The following is a 17101-nucleotide window of genomic DNA, read 5'->3' on the forward strand; positions in this document are numbered from 1 at the left end:
GCAGGCCAGTATGTTAATCAGGCTCCCCAGTGCTCCCTTCCAGTCTGGCAAAAGCCAGCATTGGTGCTAAAAATTCAAATGATTGCTATGGAAACCCCAACAGCTGATAACTCATCCTGTCACATGGGGAACGCGGGGGGCCAAATCCACCCCGGGTGTAGCTCCACCACCGTCCCTGCCTGTGACCGATGGTGGGGACCGACGGGCTGGGGGTGTGCCGGGAATTTGGGAGCAACCACAGCTGCCGGGCGAGGACAGAGCGGCATGGGTTTGCATGATGCTGCAGCTGAGGGAGGTGGAGCGACGGCCTGCGGTGATGATGAAGAGAAGGAAAAAAGCAGCACAATATTTGTGCTGTGGGGATGGAAAGCGACGTTCCCTCTGTGGTCCGGAGTCCCTCTTTCCTCGCCCGCGCGTAACCTCCCTTCGATGTGTTCCTAGCTCGGGTGCTGCTCGTCACTGTGTGGAGCTCCAGCTTCCCAACTCGCTGGGACAAACTGGGGGGAGTTTGGCCAGTTTTCCTCCTGTGCTGGGGTGAGGGAATCCTGGCTGCCCTGGCACGGTGCCGCCATTCCGCATCCCTCAGCCGGATCACCCCAGCGCCTGTTCCCCCCGCCCCGGCCCCGCCGCGCTCCTCCCCGCCCGCAGGGGGCGCTGCAGCGCCCGCTCTGCCGGCCGGGCCAGCCGGCGCATGCGCAGCGCGGGGAGGCTGCGGGGCCGGGGCAGGCGGGGGGAGCCGGGTCACGGAGGGGCCCGACGGGCGTTGGCGGGCCGGAGGGCGGCGAGGCGGGCAAGGCCCAACGGTGGCCGGTGCTGGTGCCCGAGTGGGGGATGACCACCGCGCTCTGCCCTACCGCCTCTTCCTAGGAGCCGAGACCCCGGGTTACCGGCGGCGGGTGGGGAGGACTTTCACCCCACTGCGGTCCGAGCAGAACCGCGGCAAGGTGGGGCGGGAGCTGCCGGTCCCAGCTCCCCCGCAGGCCCCGGTGCAGCCCCGGCGAACGGGCACATGGTCCCGCCCCGGCGGAACGGCCCTCCCAACCATAGAGCCTGCCGGCCGCTGCGGGCCAGAGCGGCGCGGCTGCTCATGCGCCTTGGGTGCCGGGTGCGCAGGTCCCGCCCCCCGGCCGGCGCCGTTGTATAAGAAGGGGGCGGTTGACGTCACCGTTCTCTTCCGCCCGCTCTGCGCTCGCCAGCGGGACAGGGCTGCCGCTGCCGCCATTACTGTAACCCCCCCGCCCCGGAGAATCCACCGCCATCCGCCACCATGGTGAGACCCAGCGTCTTGTCGCCGCCCTGGGGGGCCGACTGGCCATCGCGCTCTCCGCGTCGATGGGGATGGCCGCTTCGGGAGGACCCGGGGGACTGCGGCGGTGGTCGGGGCCTGTCGGGCCGGGCTGGGCCGCCGTTGAGGGGAGAGGGGTGGGGTTGGAAAGCGTGCCGGGAGGGAGGGGACTGTCCCTGGGGAGACTCGGGGCCCTGGCCCGGCGGTGGGGCCCGGGGGGGGCTGCCGTGCCGGCGGGGCCCGGAGGCGCTGCGCCTGCCTGGCGGGGAGGGGCAGCGGCGGCGGTGATGTGGCACCGGGACGGTGTGAAACGCCGGGGACGGGCCAACGGTTGCCTGACGTAAGGCTGCGGCCCGGGCGGGGGAAATCCCACCGGCACACCGGGCTGTCGCCGCCGGCCGCGGAGCAGCCACCGAGCGAGCGGTCGGTTTGAGCGAGGGTTTTGCTTCGAAGAGACGTTGCCGCAGTTTGCAGGGCACCGAGCTGGAGAGGGAGAGCGCTGGGTGTTTGTGCTGCGGGCCCAGGCCCCGCTGCTTGTAAGGCCGGTGTCTGCGGTGCCCTTGCTGCGGGTGGTTTTGTAACACAGGCTGTGCAAGCAGAGTGGGTGTCGGTGTGACCATGGCAGGTATTTGTGGTGTGGCTTGGGCTTCCTCGAGTTGCTGAAGCCGTTTCTACACACCCTGCGTTTTTCTCTCCCTCCACTTCTCTCATTCTTCAAGGTGAACTTCACAGTAGATCAGATACGGGCCATCATGGACAAAAAGGCCAACATCAGAAACATGTCTGTGATTGCCCACGTTGATCACGGCAAATCAACCTTGACTGATTCTCTGGTATGCAAAGCTGGTATCATTGCCTCTGCCCGCGCGGGGGAGACCCGTTTCACCGACACAAGGAAGGATGAGCAGGAGCGGTGCATCACCATCAAATCAACGTGAGTTCCCTCCCTTCAGGCACCTCAGTGCTGTCTGTATGGTCTGAGCTTGGAAGGGCTTCCAGTCCTCCACTGGTTTGATTGGGAGACGAAGGAAGACTGCATCAGGCTTTCTCTAGTCTAGTTCAGAAGCTCATCTCTTGCTCGTGAGGATTGCTTAAATGAAAGAGCAAGTGTTGATCGCTTCTGGTGAATCATAGAGCACTACTTCGGTGGCTGCTGGGAAATAGATGTGCAGTGGGAGCTTCAGCCTCCTGTTTTAGCACTGGGACTGTTGGATGTGGCTGGAGTCATGTGGCTGTGGTGCGGGGACTGTCTTGGGAGCATCGTTGGCGACGTACCTGGCAGCTGTGTCGCTGTGGGCAGTTCGAGGACCTCAGGGGGCATGAAAAGGGATCAAAAAGGAGGTTGGGCCTAGTAGGAAAAGCATAAATCCTTGACTGAAAGAAATTAAACCCTCTTTGGGTACTTTAAATGGTATGGAATCAGAAGAGGTTATAATTTCAGAAGAGTGTAGGAAGGGCAGATTTTAGCCCGCGCTCCTGTCATCTCCCACACTGGCCTCCCAGGAATACACTTCAGGAAATCCTCGAGCCTAGGCACAGCTGTCTGTGTGGGATGAAAAGCTGTTTCAAAGCATTGGGGAGGGGTAGCATGTAGATAATAATTTTAATAGTTTTTCTTTTTTTCAGAGCTATTTCCCTATTTTATGAGCTTTCTGAAAATGATTTGGCCTTCATCAAGCAGAGCAAGGACGGGTCTGGTTTCCTGATCAACCTGATTGACTCTCCTGGGCATGTGGACTTCTCTTCAGAGGTCACTGCTGCTCTGCGTGTCACTGATGGTGCCCTGGTTGTCGTAGACTGCGTCTCTGGTAAGGTTTGCTGCAGCCATGTGCAACTGGAGTGTATGTTGGGCCAGTTTGAAGACGAGGATAGTGAATTCCCCTGTGTTTGGCAGGCGTGTGCGTGCAGACAGAGACTGTGTTGCGTCAGGCCATTGCCGAGAGGATCAAGCCTGTTCTGATGATGAACAAGATGGACCGAGCGCTGCTGGAGCTGCAGCTGGAGCCAGAAGAGCTGTACCAGACCTTCCAGCGCATCGTGGAAAACGTGAACGTCATTATCTCCACGTATGGAGAAGGAGAAAGTGGCCCCATGGGAAACATCATGGTAAGTGGAAGGCTGCGAGTGCTGTGTTTGAAATAATCCCCTTTGCTGAGAGGGAGTGGTTGTGGCTCTTTCCTGTCTGAAGTGGAGAAGTGAGAGTAGAACAACGAAGACACCCGTACTACCCGGGCTTGCACGGGTTCGCAGCTCTCACTAGCTTGCCTCTGATGTCTTCTGTTAGCTCAAGCCTTGAGCAAATAAAGGCTATAAATACAAGAAAGTACTCTCTGCCTCCACCAAGGGTGCCCTTGTTTTGTAGAGTGCCTTCTTGCCCACATCACGTCTGTGTTGTTGGGTGATGGGAGATCCTCGGCTCCTACGCAGCATCCCTTCCCCAGCCGTCTTCTGAAACGGAAGGCCAGGAGGTGTTCGCCAGTCCCTGCGCTCTGAGCACTGCTCCTCGCTGGATTCCTGGGTAGCGCCAGGGCTGTTGGTTCTGAGAAGAAGCTTGTGCTCTGTTCCTGTTGAGCACTCTCCTGCATGGTGCGGGTTTTCCTGTGTTGCTGATACTCCGAGTGAAGGACAGGAACCTTACCTGTGCGCAAATCTAAGCAGCTGCTGAGCTGTCTGAGTGCGTAGCTGGTCAAAATGATGAAAAAGCAATCTAGTTCTGCGATACAAAGCAAAGGAGGCCAGGCTGTCTGTGGACCTTGGAGATGGCTGCTGTCGCAGAGCTGCTTGAGGATCTGAAGCTCCATCTTCAAACTCGTTTCTTTGTGGAGCCGTACAGAGTTGTGTTTGGGTGTGAATAGGCTGAGTGCTGTGACGCTCCGTGGCTGTAAGAGCTGTGGCTGTTCCTCTCTAACCCAGCTCTCCTGTCCCCTTTCAGATTGACCCAGTGCTTGGCACCGTCGGCTTTGGTTCTGGGCTGCATGGCTGGGCTTTCACTCTGAAACAGTTTGCCGAAATGTACGTTGCAAAGTTCGCTGCCAAGGGTGATGCCCAGTTGAATCCATCGGAGCGTGCCAAGAAAGTAGAAGACATGATGAAGAAACTGTGGGGAGACAGGTGAGGAATCGCAGCTGTTGATTTCAGTTCCAGATCAGCTCTGTGTGGCTGCGACCTGAGGCTGTAGAAGATGGGTGAGGAGGGAGGATGTGGTCGTGCCTGCTTAACGGCCCTGTCTCGGTGGCTTGGTCCATGTGCTGGTGAAAGAATTGTTTTACATGAACTCTTTGCAGAATAGGAAAAACACAGATAAATGGGGAGGTGATGGTGAGTTGGCAACATGAGTTAAGTGTATTTTGGTGGGCTCTGAAAGCCAGAGAGTGATGGGGGAGAGTATGAAGATGGTTCTTTGCAGCTCTTTCCTCTGGCCTGAGCAAGCAGAACAAACCACGGTTCTGTGGCTGAACTGAGCATTGATACTTGTCTGACTTGATTCTTCCTCCAGATATTTTGATCCTGCTACTGGCAAGTTCAGCAAATCTGCTACCAGCCCTGATGGAAAGAAACTGCCCAGGACCTTCTGCCAGCTCATCCTTGACCCCATCTTCAAGGTGAGTTCGCAGTGTTCAGCCCTTGCTGGTGCCTTGCGCTCTCTGGTTTGGTTACAGTGCATGATGATGGAAAATTTCTTCACTTTGACCTGACTTTTCTGGTTGAAGAAATTAAAACATCTGATACAAGTCTAAGTTGTTAACTCTGCAGGCAGGGAAGCTGGTAGTAGATATTGTGCAGGCGAGTATGTGTCTGAGCCTGCAAATGGATTCGACTGAGTGATGAGCAAGAACAGAGAGATTCTCTTTAGAAATGTTTTTGCTGCTGCTTCAGACTGGGTCGCTGGCAGCATTCGTGATTGCTGCTGTTATTGCAGGTTTTCGATGCAATCATGAACTTCAAGAAGGAGGAGGCGGCTAAACTGATTGAGAAACTGGACATCAAGCTTGACACTGAAGATAAGGACAAGGAGGGCAAACCCTTGCTGAAGGTGAGATTGGTCTGAAGTGTCTGTGGGGAGGAGATGAGTAGTTTTGCTGCTCCAACTGTGTCAACTTACTAAGCAGCTCCAAACCCTGCTTGGGTGGGAAGGTGCTGTTGGCAGCTGGGGGCTTGGGGAAGAAAGGGAATAACTGCCAGGTTATGAACCATCTGCCCAGGTCTCACTCCTCTGATCTCTGCTCAGGCCGTGATGAGGCGGTGGCTGCCTGCCGGAGATGCCCTGCTGCAGATGATCACCATTCACCTGCCTTCTCCCGTCACAGCCCAGAAGTACCGCTGTGAGCTGCTCTACGAGGGACCCCCTGATGATGAGGCTGCCATAGGTATGATGAGCCGCTGCTTTGGCATCTCTTCACATAAATTCTCAAAAATACCTGTAACAGTCTTGTTCTCTAGTACACAGCTCGGCAGCCACTGTCATTCTTGAGTCTGTAGCTTTTCTAGTATGGATGAAACAAGCCTTTGAGCTCGCAGCTTTACTCTGGAGGGCTGAGCTAGCGAAGTAACTGGAGAGTAGCCAGGGCATATGCTGAAGGCTGAGGCTCAGCCTGTGTTCATTTAAAAGGTCTCTTGGCGATGTGATCTTGGGCTGGCCAGCTGTCCGGATAGAAGTCAACAGGCTGGGACAATGGTGGGTGCAGGGCTCATGCTGGGATTTAGGGGTCGGTGGGGGGACAGGGCACATAATAAATGTAGGAAATTGTGCTGATTGCTCTCCCTCCTCCCAGGTATTAAGAACTGTGACCCCAAAGGCCCCCTGATGATGTACATCTCTAAAATGGTGCCAACCTCTGACAAGGGACGTTTCTACGCTTTTGGACGCGTCTTCTCTGGTCTCGTCTCAACTGGCTTGAAAGTCAGAATCATGGGACCAAACTACACGCCTGGCAAGAAGGAGGATCTGTACCTGAAGCCAATTCAAAGGTCAGTCCTGGCTGGGTGGAGTGTGCTTGGAGTCATGGTTCAGGTTTGCAATTCTAGTGCTGTCTCGGGTCTCTGCTTATCTCTGAGGCCAGGCCTGGTGCTTGGCGGTTGATTTCAAGTCTGTTGCTGCCAGGATACAGCCTGGTAGGACCTGCTCTTTTAACCTTGAATCACAGAATGTTAGGGGTGGAAGGGACCTCTGTGGGTCACCCAGCCCAACCCCCTGCCCAAGCAGGGTCACCCAGAGCAGGCTGCACAGGACCGCGTCCAGGCGGGGCTGGAATATCTCCAGAGAAGGAGACTCCACAGCCTCCCTGGGCAGCCTGGGCAAGGGCTCCGTCACCCTCAGAGGGAAGAAGTTCTTCCTCATGTTCAGCTGGAGCTTCCTCTGCTTCAGTGTTTGCCCATTGCCCCTTGTCCTGTCGCTGGGCACCACTGAACAGAGTCTGGACGCGTTCTCCTGACACCCACCCTGCAGATATTTTTATAAATTTCTAAGGTCCCCTCTCAGCCTTCTCTTCAGGCTGAACAAACCCAGCTCCCTCAGCCTTTCCTCATAAACTGGAATAAAACAACTTTCTCTTTCATCAGGACCATTCTCATGATGGGCCGCTATGTTGAACCCATCGAGGACGTGCCTTGTGGAAACATTGTTGGTCTGGTTGGTGTCGACCAGTTCCTTGTGAAGACTGGAACCATCACCACCTTTGAGCACGCTCACAACATGAGAGTCATGAAGTTCAGCGTCAGCCCTGTCGTGCGTGTGGCTGTGGAAGCCAAGAACCCAGCTGACCTGCCCAAGCTGGTGGAGGGACTGAAGCGTCTTGCCAAGTCAGACCCTATGGTGCAGGTGAATGTCTGAAATGCTTTTGAGGCCAGGAGAAGTCCTGGTCCTGCTGGCACAGGAAGCTTCTGCCTTTAATCATGATTGCACTGGGGGGTGCTGGCAGAAAAGTCTCGAGTTGTGTATTAGTCCCAGCCCTATCAGAGTGGGAAGGAATACTGTGTTTCCCCTTGGGGTTGGTGCCGAGTCCTCCCCAGATCAGTGGAAAGAGCATCTGAAACCAACTCTGAGTCAGACAGAAATTGGGACAGTCACTGGTATTTCTATGTGTGAGAGCTTTCGTTGCATTGCAGTCAAAAGCCTGACCTGCTGTATAAATGGTCTTTCCAGTGCATCATTGAGGAGTCTGGAGAGCACATCATCGCTGGTGCAGGGGAGCTGCACTTGGAGATCTGCCTGAAGGATCTGGAAGAGGACCACGCGTGCATTCCTATTAAGGTAGAGGGGCTGCAGCAACAGAGCTGCTGGTGGCTCTGAGCGGGCATCTGGTGAGCTGCCGTTTGGTTGGGGGCTCAGTGCTCTTCTCTGCTCTTCGCCACAGAAATCGGATCCTGTTGTGTCCTACCGTGAGACGGTCAGCGAGGAATCCAACGTGATGTGCCTTTCCAAGTCCCCCAACAAACACAACAGGCTGTACATGAAGGCCCGGCCCTTCCCAGATGGCTTGGCTGAAGACATTGACAAGGGTGAGGTCTCTGCCCGTCAGGAGCTGAAGCAGCGAGCTCGTTACCTGGCTGAGAAGTACGAGTGGGATGTCACCGAAGCCAGGAAAATCTGGTGCTTTGGTCCCGACGGCACCGGCCCCAACATCCTGACCGACATCACCAAGGGAGTGCAGTACCTGAACGAGATCAAGGACAGCGTGGTGGCCGGCTTCCAGTGGGCGACAAAGGAGGTAGGGGCAGCGCCTGGCTCCGGTCGCGGCAGAGCTGGGATCGCTCCGGGGCAGGTGGTGTCTGGTGTCAGAAGTGGCTCCTGCATATCTTCTGTCTTCCCAAAGAAATTACGGAAAAGCAGTCAGCGTGACCTGCTTACCATTCAGAAGTAACTTGTAGGATAAATGAACCTTGATTGCAGCTGGAGTGAGGATGTCATACTGGTTTAGATGCACAGAACACACAACGTCGAGACAAAAAGCTTTCTCCCAGCACTGCGGAGAAATTCATCATGGTCGCACGTACTTCAAATTTTAAAAAGCTTTCCAGAGAGCAAAATGCAGCCACAGGGACAGAAGCGATCAGATGAATAACAGCTGGCATCAGAAGAAAATGAAAGGTGCTCTGAGAGCCTCAGCAAAGATCTGGCCTTGTTTACCAGTTGTTTTTTTCAGGACTAGACAGGAGATGACTCCAAACTAACAAGTTGACAGGTAGACTGGGAACAGCAAGAGGAGAGATTTCTTCTGTATACCTTTAGTGTAGTTGGAAGAAGAAGAAGATACCAGACCAACAGCTCTTTTTTTTGTCCCAGTAATGTGAAAAACTGCTTTTGCTGGCCCAATACATGGGTTGCAGTGTTGTGAATGTCTGTCAGCACGTCTGCTGCTGCTGTGAACGCTGCTGAGCCCTCGGATGAAGAGACTGGTAAATGGTTTCAGTGCCTGAAACCTTCTCTGAGGAGCTGCAGTGGTGGCTTGGAGGCAGGAGTAGCTAGTTCTTAGGTCCCAGATGAGGAAGATGACTTGCCGAATGGCTCCTTGGGTTGCCAGGTGGGATCTTCCTGCTCTAGGATCCGCTTCCAAGGAATGCCCGTGAGCCGAGGGACTGGAGCCTGCTGGTAGGGAATGCTGGCTGTCCCCTGACACGGTGTTGGCTGACCCCCTGCTCTGCTTTTCCAGGGCGTCCTGTGCGAGGAGAACATGCGCGGTGTGCGTTTTGATGTGCACGATGTCACCCTGCACGCCGATGCCATCCACCGCGGGGGCGGGCAGATCATTCCCACTGCCAGGAGATGCCTGTATGCCTGCGTGCTCACTGCTCAGCCCAGGCTGATGGAGCCCATCTACCTTGTGGAAATCCAGGTGAGGAACCAGGCTCAGGCCCGAAGATCCTGCGTGAGGAAAATGTGAGGTTTGCGGTGCTGACAGCTCTCTCTTGCAGTGCCCGGAGCAGGTGGTTGGTGGCATCTACGGTGTGCTGAACAGGAAGCGTGGCCACGTGTTTGAGGAGACCCAGGTGGCTGGCACCCCCATGTTCGTGGTCAAGGCCTACCTGCCTGTCAACGAGTCCTTTGGTGAGTCTGCTGGGCCTCGTGCTCCTCCTGGGAGCTCCAAGCTGACCCTGGGATGGAAGCAAGGAGACCTTTGTGTCCAGCTGTCTGACGGCAGTGGTTGTGGAGTCATAGAATCATTTAACTTGGAAAAAACCTGTGAGATCATCAAGTCCAACTGTCACCTGGCAGTGCCAAGTCCAACTGTCACCTGGCAGTGCCAAGTCCACCACTGAACCACGTTCCTAAGTGCCACACCTCGTTTAAATACCTCCAGGGAGGGTGACTCAGCAGTGTCCCTGGGCAGCCTGTTCCAAAGCTTGATAACCCTTGCAGTGAAGAAATTCTTCCCAGTGTCCCATCTAAACCTGCCCTGGTGCCACTTCGGGCCACCTCCTCTTGTCCCATCACTTGTTACATGGGAAAAGTAACCACCATCAGAGGGTGGTTTGGGTTGGGAGGGACCTTCCAAGGCCACCCAGTCCAACCCGCTGCCATCAGCAGGGACATCTTCCGCTGGATCGGGCTGCTCAGAGCCCCGTCCAACCTGGCCTTGAATGTCTCCAGGGATGGGGCATCTCCCACCTCTCTGGGCAACCTGTGCCAGGGTTTCACCACCCTCAGCATAAAAATGTCTTCTTGTATCCAGCTGGAATTTACCCTGTTAGTTCAAAGCCCTCACCCCTTGTCCCGTGGCTGCAGCCATGCTAAGGAGTCTGTTGCCATCTTAGCAGCCCCCCCGCAGCAGCGAGAGGCCGGGGTGAGGGCTGCTGGTGCCTGCTCCACCCCAGCTCTCCTGGCCATTGATGGCAGAGGTGCCCTGCGCTCGGCATCGCTGCGGGCTCCTGGGCACTGCTTGGGGTTCCTTTATCGATGTGATGACCCGGGAGCGCGGGTTCTGCTGGAACTGCCCCTCTTCCTTCTTCCTCCTCACCTATGTCTTCTTCCTCGCAGGTTTCACGGCAGATCTGAGGTCCAACACGGGGGGCCAGGCTTTCCCCCAGTGCGTCTTCGACCACTGGCAGATCCTGCCCGGGGACCCCTTCGACAGTGCCAGCCGGCCTTGCCAGGTGGTGGCCGAGACCCGCAAACGCAAGGGGCTGAAGGAAGGCATCCCCGCGCTCGACAACTTCCTCGACAAACTCTAATTAAACTCCTTGGACTCTAGGGAAAAGGGGGTGGGGGGGAAATTAATTAATTAGTGTTAATGCCCGTGCGAAGGGGTAGATGCCCGTGACCGCCATCTCTTTGCATAATTAATCGGTTTCATAGCGATCTGAGACTTTAAATGAAGGGAGAGGATGAAAAAAAAAAAAAAGCCTTATAGGTTTGTGTTGCACATGACTCATCTTTGCCATTGTAACTAAACCATTTCCACTAGATTTGCCCGATTCTGTATTTATTTGACTCAAATTGTGTGGTGGGGGAGGAAATGCGCTCCTTCATTTCTCCCTAAAGGGGGTTAAATCAATCGTGAAATAGGGAAGGGGGAGGGCCGCTGCCCGCCCGCAGTCTGCCTGTCCGTCGTGCCCATCCGCCGCCTGTGTTAGTGCCACTGGAATTAATAAAAAGAAAAAAAATCGGATTATGGATTATGGTGAGCTGTCTGCTTTCCCCGTGGCGCGCCCCCTTGCGGGCGGGAGGACCGGGTGGGGGGGGTAGCAGCAGCGCGCACTCCTTTAACTCCGCCAGGCCACGCCCTCTCTGGCGTCACGCCCCGCCCAGGGCCTGCCCCAGGGCGGGGCGGGGCGCCGAGGGAGGGCGTGGCCTGGCGGTGGGCGGAGCCCGCAGCAGTGCTGGAATGCGGCGGTGGCGGCGAACAAGGTGGGGCCGGAGATGGGGGAGGGGGGGCTTGGGGGCACAGCCTGAGTTTGGGGGGGTGGAGGGGTAGAGGGGGGGGATGTGGGGGTTCCCCGCAGCCGGGGGGCGTGGGGGCTCCCTGCTCTCTGTCCCCATGGGGGACTGGGGGGGGGTCCGCGCTGGGTGCTGGCCCTGAGTTGCTGCAGCGAGTCCATGCGAGCGGCTCCTGGGGCTTAACCTCCCGCCTCCCCTCCCCCCCCCCCCCCCCCATTTTCTGCTGCTGCAGGTGCTGATCCTCGACCTCCTCCTCCTCCTCCTGCGCTCGCAGGGTCCCCCAGGGCCCCGCAGCCATGTCCACCTTCCGGCAGGAGAGCGTGGAGGATTTCTACGAGATGGGCGAAGAGCTGGGCAGGTGAGCGACGTCCCACCGTGATTTTGGGGGGGGAGGGGATATCGGGGCTGCACCCCCTGCCCCAGCACCGGGCCGGGACCTTCACCCAGCTACCGCAGCCCTTGCGACGTCCCCGGGGCCGGTGGCATCCCCTGTGTCCCCTCTGTGCTACCTGCAGGGCTGGGGCTGTGCCGAGAGCCACCCGCCTCTAACAGCTATATATTAAAAAAAAAAAAAGGCCTTAATGAGCGTTAAACTCATTCCGATGTCTAGGCAAGGCCTAGCAGCTCCCTGCAGAGCTCCCGTCTCGTCCGGGTTTGGCTGCCGGGACGGTGGTGGCGGTTTCCGGCCCTTCTCCATCGCTGCCGCCCGGCTCTGCGCCTGCGGGACGGGATCTGGGGGTGAATCACCGCGTGCAGATGGGGTTTAATCATCCGGGACGCGAAGGCGGCGGAGGGAGCGGGGGCTGGGATCGGATCCTCCAGCGCTGCCTCGGCTGTGCCAGCCCCGTGCCGGCATCACCGGGACCTGGGGGGCTGCCGCGACCGTGGCCGCTTGGGCGCGGGGCTTCCCGGCCTCTGCGAGATAATTCTGCAGTGGAAACATTTTGGGTGGTTTTAACGTTTTTATTTTAAAAGTGGGGGACGTTCCGGGGGCTTGATGTGGGTCACTTCGGGGCTGCGGTCTGGGGTGAGCCGTGGGGACGGATGCGGTGCCTGGGGGCTGGGTCCCACCCAGGCAAGGCTGGTCCCTGGCCCGGGGGGTGGGGGGCTGTGGGTGGCCCCGGCCGCGATCCGGGGACGCAGAAAGGAGCGTTGGATCCGGGCGCGTGCGGAGGCCAGTGACGGAGGCCGGTGACGGGGACTGCGCGTCACCGCGGGCTGGTGGCGATGGCCAATGGCCGGGGCAGCGCAGCGGGGAGGGAGCAGCCTGGGGACGTGGGACGGACCGGATCCTGCCCTCCGGGGAAGGTGTTGAGGGGCCCTTGTGCCTCCCAGCGGAGGGGCCCTGGGGGGCTCGGCCAGGAGGGGGAGGGGCCGGGGTCGGGGTCCTGCCGTAGCAGCGATGCCGGTGTCGGCGGGACCCAGCTCCTTGAAGCGCCTGTTGATGCCCAGAGCCCGGCCTCCCCTCAGCCCCTGACCCCAGCGTGCTTTGAACTTATTTCAGGTGTTTGCCCCGCTCCCCCCCCACCTTCCCCATCGGAACTTTCTGGTCCCCCAGGACCGCTGGGCTCCGGGGTTTGCTCCTGGGAGCAGCCCAGGGGCTCCTGGCTGGTAACGGGGCCTGGTGGGCATCTCCCACTCCGGGCGGTCGCAGCAGCACCCGAACAGCCCCGGGAGGGTCGGCCGCTGCCGTGTCCCTGGGAGGAATTCCCTCCTCCATCCCGGGCAGCGCTGGGGTTTCCACCCCTGCTCCAGCATCGCCGGGGTGCGTAAACCCCGGGAGCGGGTGGGTGTCATCGGCTGCGTGCCGGGAGCACCCCGATTCCCGGCAGATCCCGGGGAAGCCGTGCGTCCTCCTGCGCAGCCCCATCCTCGTGCTGGTGCTGACCCCGCTGCCGGGCAGATGCCGGCACACGCGATGCAGGAGACCCCCGCCTCACCTCACCTCCTCCCCGCATCCCGCAGCGGCCAGTTTGCCATTGTACGAAAATGCCGGGAGAGGAAAACGGGTCTGGAATACGCGGCCAAATTCATCAAGAAGCGTCGGCTGTCGTCCAGCCGCCGGGGCGTGAGCCGGGAGGAGATCGAGAGGGAGGTGGACATCCTGCGGGAGATCCAGCACCCCAACATCATCACGCTGCACGACATCTTCGAGAACAAGACGGACGTGGTGCTGATCCTGGAGCTGGTCTCGGGCGGTGAGCTCTTTGATTTCCTGGCGGAGAAGGAGTCCCTGACGGAGGAGGAGGCCACCCAGTTCCTCAAGCAGATTCTGGACGGGGTGCACTACCTGCACTCCAAGCGCATCGCCCACTTCGACTTGAAGGTGAGGTCGGGGAGGTGCAAATGCCCCATGCTCGGCGGCTGGGGAGCGGGGACGAGCATCCAGGCTCCTGTGGAGCGGTGGGGCTGGCTCTGGGATCTCCCCCTGCTCGAGGCACATGTCCTCTCCTCTGGGGAGAGGAGCCTGGAGCAGCAGAAGGCTCCCACGGGCGAGCGTGTGGGGGTGAACGCCGGCTCCTCTCCCCCCGCAGCCGGAGAACATCATGCTGCTGGACAAGAATGTGCCAAACCCTCGCATCAAACTCATCGACTTTGGGATCGCCCACAAGATCGAAGCTGGGAATGAATTCAAGAATATATTTGGGACCCCGGAGTTTGTAGGTGAGACCCGGCTGGCGGCGTTCCCGCGGGGCTCCGCTGGGCTCCGCAAGCTTTGGCTGAATCCCGGCGAGATGCCCGGAGCCCTGGTGCGTCAGGCTTGGCAGTGTCCGTGGGGACAGGCTCCTTTCCCACAAAACAAGCCTCTTTTCTCCCCTTTTTCCTTCTGAAGCCCCGGAAATCGTGAACTACGAACCCCTGGGGCTGGAGGCCGACATGTGGTGAGTGAGCCCCCTCCCAAGCTCCTTGCGGTGGCACCCGGGGCCGGGCGTTGTCTCCCCTCTTGCTGAGAGCGCGGAGAGGGGGGACTGCTGGTGCTCTGCGGGGCTTCAGCCTCCTCTTCCTCTCTCTTCCAGGAGCATCGGGGTCATCACGTACATCCTGTGAGTAGAGGGGTGTCTGGGGGGGATGGGTGCTGCGGGGCGAGTCCCCCGCCCCGGGCTGCCGCCTCTGGGGGGTCACAGCCCGCTCTCGCCGCAGGCTGAGCGGAGCCTCCCCGTTCCTGGGGGAGACGAAGCAGGAGACCCTGACCAACATATCCGCCGTCAACTACGACTTCGACGAGGAGTATTTCAGCAACACCAGCGAGCTGGCCAAGGACTTCATCCGCCGCCTGCTCGTCAAGGACCCCAAGTGAGAGACGGGGAGCAGAGCTGGGGGTCGCCCCGGGAGAGGGGAGGTCCTCCTGCCCCGACCCCCACACGCAGGCGGCTCCCGCGTCTCCTGCCCGCGCCAGGGTTTAGCTCATCCCTTTGCCCATCCCAGCGGTGCTGGTTGTTCATAAATCCCATTTATCCCCCCGTTTCCCTCCTGCTCCTCATAGGATTTGGTGTTGCGCAGCAGCTTGAACCCAAAGTCTCCCACCCGCATTAGGCGCGGGGTGAATTCTGGGATCACCCTGAGGGTGCAGCAGCTCGGCTGAGCAGGAGGGGACGGGGTCTGGAGGGGACCAAGGGCTGGGGTGGGGAGCAGTGGTGCTGTGCCTCGCTTGGGAGGTTGCTGCAGGCCCGGCTGCGGGTGTTCGCTGCCGGGAGCTGTCTGAGGGCACGGGAGCTGGACACGGCCCCTGTCTGGGGTGGCCCCTGAGCACAGCGAGTTTCTCGGGGCTCAGCCGCGCCCCAGAGCTGACACGACCTGAGCTGCTCTCCCAGGAGCTGAACGGGGACAGAGGCAGCAAAGCCTCTGCCCCTCGGTCGCAGCCTTGCTGTCGTTGCAGGAAGCGGATGACCATCGCTCAGAGCCTGGAACACCCTTGGATTAAGGTGAGAAGTTAAAGAATTGGCACCTCTTGGGTGTCAAAGATTCTTTCATTCATTGGGTGCTGTGCACCAGCAGTTCTCCACTGCTCTTCCAGGCCCCGGTTTGGGCTGGTTGGGTGCCACGGGTGGGACCACGGGTGGGTGCCGACGCCGGCCGGCTCCCGCTGTCCCAGCTGTGCCCCACACCTGTGGTTGTCCCTCTCCGCAGGTGATCAAGAGGAGGAACGTCCGCAATGAAGACAACTGCAAGAAGCCCGAGCGCCGCCGGCTGAAGACCACGCGCCTGAAGGAGTACACCATCAAGTCCCACTCCAGCATGCCGCCAAACAACACGTACATCAACTTTGAGCGCTTCTCCAAGGTCATGGAGGAGGTGGCTGCAGCCGAGGAGAGCCTCCGAGAGCTGGAGAGGAACAAGAAGTCCTTCCAGGAGGACATTGAGGCCCTGCTGTCCATCTATGAGGAGAAGGAGTCGTGGTACAAGGAGGAGAACGAGAGCATCAGCCAGGACCTCCGTCAGATCCGGCAGGAGCTGCAGAAGACGGAGGCCCTGAAGAAGCAGGCGCAGGAGGAGACCAAGACCGTGGTGCAGGTGGCCAACGGCCTCAAGCGGCGTTACCGAAAGCTGGAGAACCACTACGAGGCGTTGGCCAAGCAGGTGGCCTCGGAGATGAAGTTTGTCCAGGAGCTGGTGTGGTCCATCGAGCGGGAGAAGCTGCAGAGCGGCGAGGGAGATGGCAGCATCCGCTAGCTCGGCCGGCGCCGGGCTCGGCTGCCCTCGGGCTGAGGTTGGGTCGTCCTTCCCGGATCCCCCGCGCTGACCCACAGCGGCGGCCAGCGCCGAAGGGACCTCGGTGGCTCTGCCCCTTGCTCGCCTGAGGAGCCCGTCCACCGACAGCCTTCGGTAAACGTCCCCGGGCTGGGCTGGGCTCGCGGTGGCGTGCTGGGGGCTTGGGCCTCTCTGGAGACCCCCGCCTTGGGGGACTTCAGTTGTGCTCACCTGGGTGGATCTGATTTTTTTTTCTTTTTATTCCTGCGCGCGGCTCTGGCGTGGCTTGCTGTCCGCGTGCTCTCCCCCTCGCTGCCGCAGGGCTCGGGGACCTGTTGTCCCCTCCCCGTCCCACTCGGGGCCTGGAGCTGCCGCAGTGCCCTGCTTTGGGGGGGGGGTCTTGGTGGGGAGAGCCCTCCTCCAAACCCTGGCAGCAGCTCAGCATCTCCCGCGTGCAAGCCGCGACTGAGGACTGATGCCTGGCCCTGGGCACCACAGCCCACGGGCAACCCTGGCCGTCCCCTGCTCCCCGCGGGGCACTGCACCCCCCTGCACCCCCCCAGCCCTCAGTCCCACCGGACGCTCCCCCCTTTTAACAAAATAAAGGTTTCCGTGCACCGGGGCGGCTGCGTTGGCTCCTGCCGTGGGAGGACGGGTGGTGGGAAGGGGGCGAAGATACGTCGGGGGGTGACAACCGAAATGGGGTTTGAGCTCCCGTCCCAGGGGGTTTTCTGTAATTTGGGGGGGGAAAGGATTTTTTTTTTTTCCCCCCTTATCAGCCCCAACGCTGGTGGGAGAGCTCCCTGCGGGCTTGGAGGGGGCTCTGGGGATGGGGCTGGGTTGCTGGATGCTCCCGGGCTGGGAGACCTCCCAGCCCCTCTTGCCTCAGGTCCCTGGGGGCTCAGGGAAGGTTGGGGCCCGGTCATGGGGATTGGAGAAGGTCTGAGGGGGTTTCAGGAGGTCCCTGGGGCTCAGGGAAGCCCCTTGGGTGCAGGGAGGGTCCCAGGGTTTCTGTGGGCTCCCTACCCTTTGCGCCAGGGATCCCCCTTTTGCAGGGGACCAGCCAGATCCCGTTTTGCACGGGAACAGGGTGGATAAGGAATTACCCCCAACGTTATCGGGGCCAGGGAGGGCTGCTGGGCTCCGGCATCACCGGGAGATGTGCCGGCGGGCGCGGGAGAGCAGCGGATAGCTGGGACCGGGGGGCCAGCATGGGCTGGACCCTGTCCCCTTGCCCCCGGCCTCCTGGGGAT

The 17101-nt window shown here is 59.5% G+C and overlaps 2 protein-coding genes and 1 non-coding gene across 4 annotated transcripts in view; all 3 read left to right on the forward strand.

Moving 5' to 3' along the window:
• The window catches only part of DAPK3 (death associated protein kinase 3), a 183039-nt gene extending 166570 nt beyond the window's left edge, over window positions 1-16469 (forward strand). Inside the window, exons 1-9 of one of the 2 annotated variants that reach the window (XM_075444029.1) lie at window positions 11030-11129; window positions 11392-11517; window positions 13125-13485; window positions 13694-13823; window positions 13993-14041; window positions 14177-14203; window positions 14301-14453; window positions 15037-15082; window positions 15288-16469. In XM_075444029.1, the coding sequence (XP_075300144.1) occupies window positions 11456-11517; window positions 13125-13485; window positions 13694-13823; window positions 13993-14041; window positions 14177-14203; window positions 14301-14453; window positions 15037-15082; window positions 15288-15830 (1371 nt within the window). In that variant the 5' untranslated portion in view covers window positions 11030-11129; window positions 11392-11455 and the 3' untranslated portion in view covers window positions 15831-16469. Of the gene's footprint in view, window positions 1-11029; window positions 11130-11389; window positions 11518-13124; window positions 13486-13693; window positions 13824-13992; window positions 14042-14176; window positions 14204-14300; window positions 14454-15036; window positions 15083-15287 lie in introns of those variants that run through there. The other variant, XM_075444030.1, reaches the window with a different exon arrangement.
• EEF2 (eukaryotic translation elongation factor 2) lies at window positions 1161-10890 on the forward strand. The gene is made up of 15 exons (XM_075444038.1): window positions 1161-1270; window positions 2005-2219; window positions 2912-3093; window positions 3180-3391; window positions 4218-4396; window positions 4782-4887; window positions 5205-5318; window positions 5514-5652; window positions 6058-6253; window positions 6845-7103; window positions 7428-7535; window positions 7639-7992; window positions 8935-9117; window positions 9197-9329; window positions 10260-10890. The coding sequence occupies exons 1-15, from the start codon at window positions 1268-1270 to the stop codon at window positions 10451-10453; spliced, it is 2577 nt and encodes an 858-aa protein (XP_075300153.1). The 5' UTR covers window positions 1161-1267; the 3' UTR covers window positions 10454-10890.
• On the forward strand, window positions 4944-5013 carry LOC142364617 (small nucleolar RNA SNORD37). The gene has a single exon (XR_012766313.1). It is a non-coding gene; the product is annotated as a small nucleolar RNA SNORD37 (small nucleolar RNA).
• Window positions 16470-17101: the final 632 nt, after the last annotated feature.

The sequence above is a fragment of the Opisthocomus hoazin genome, chromosome 27, assembly GCF_030867145.1.
Source record: "Opisthocomus hoazin isolate bOpiHoa1 chromosome 27, bOpiHoa1.hap1, whole genome shotgun sequence".
NCBI classification, from domain to species: Eukaryota; Metazoa; Chordata; class Aves; order Opisthocomiformes; family Opisthocomidae; genus Opisthocomus; species Opisthocomus hoazin.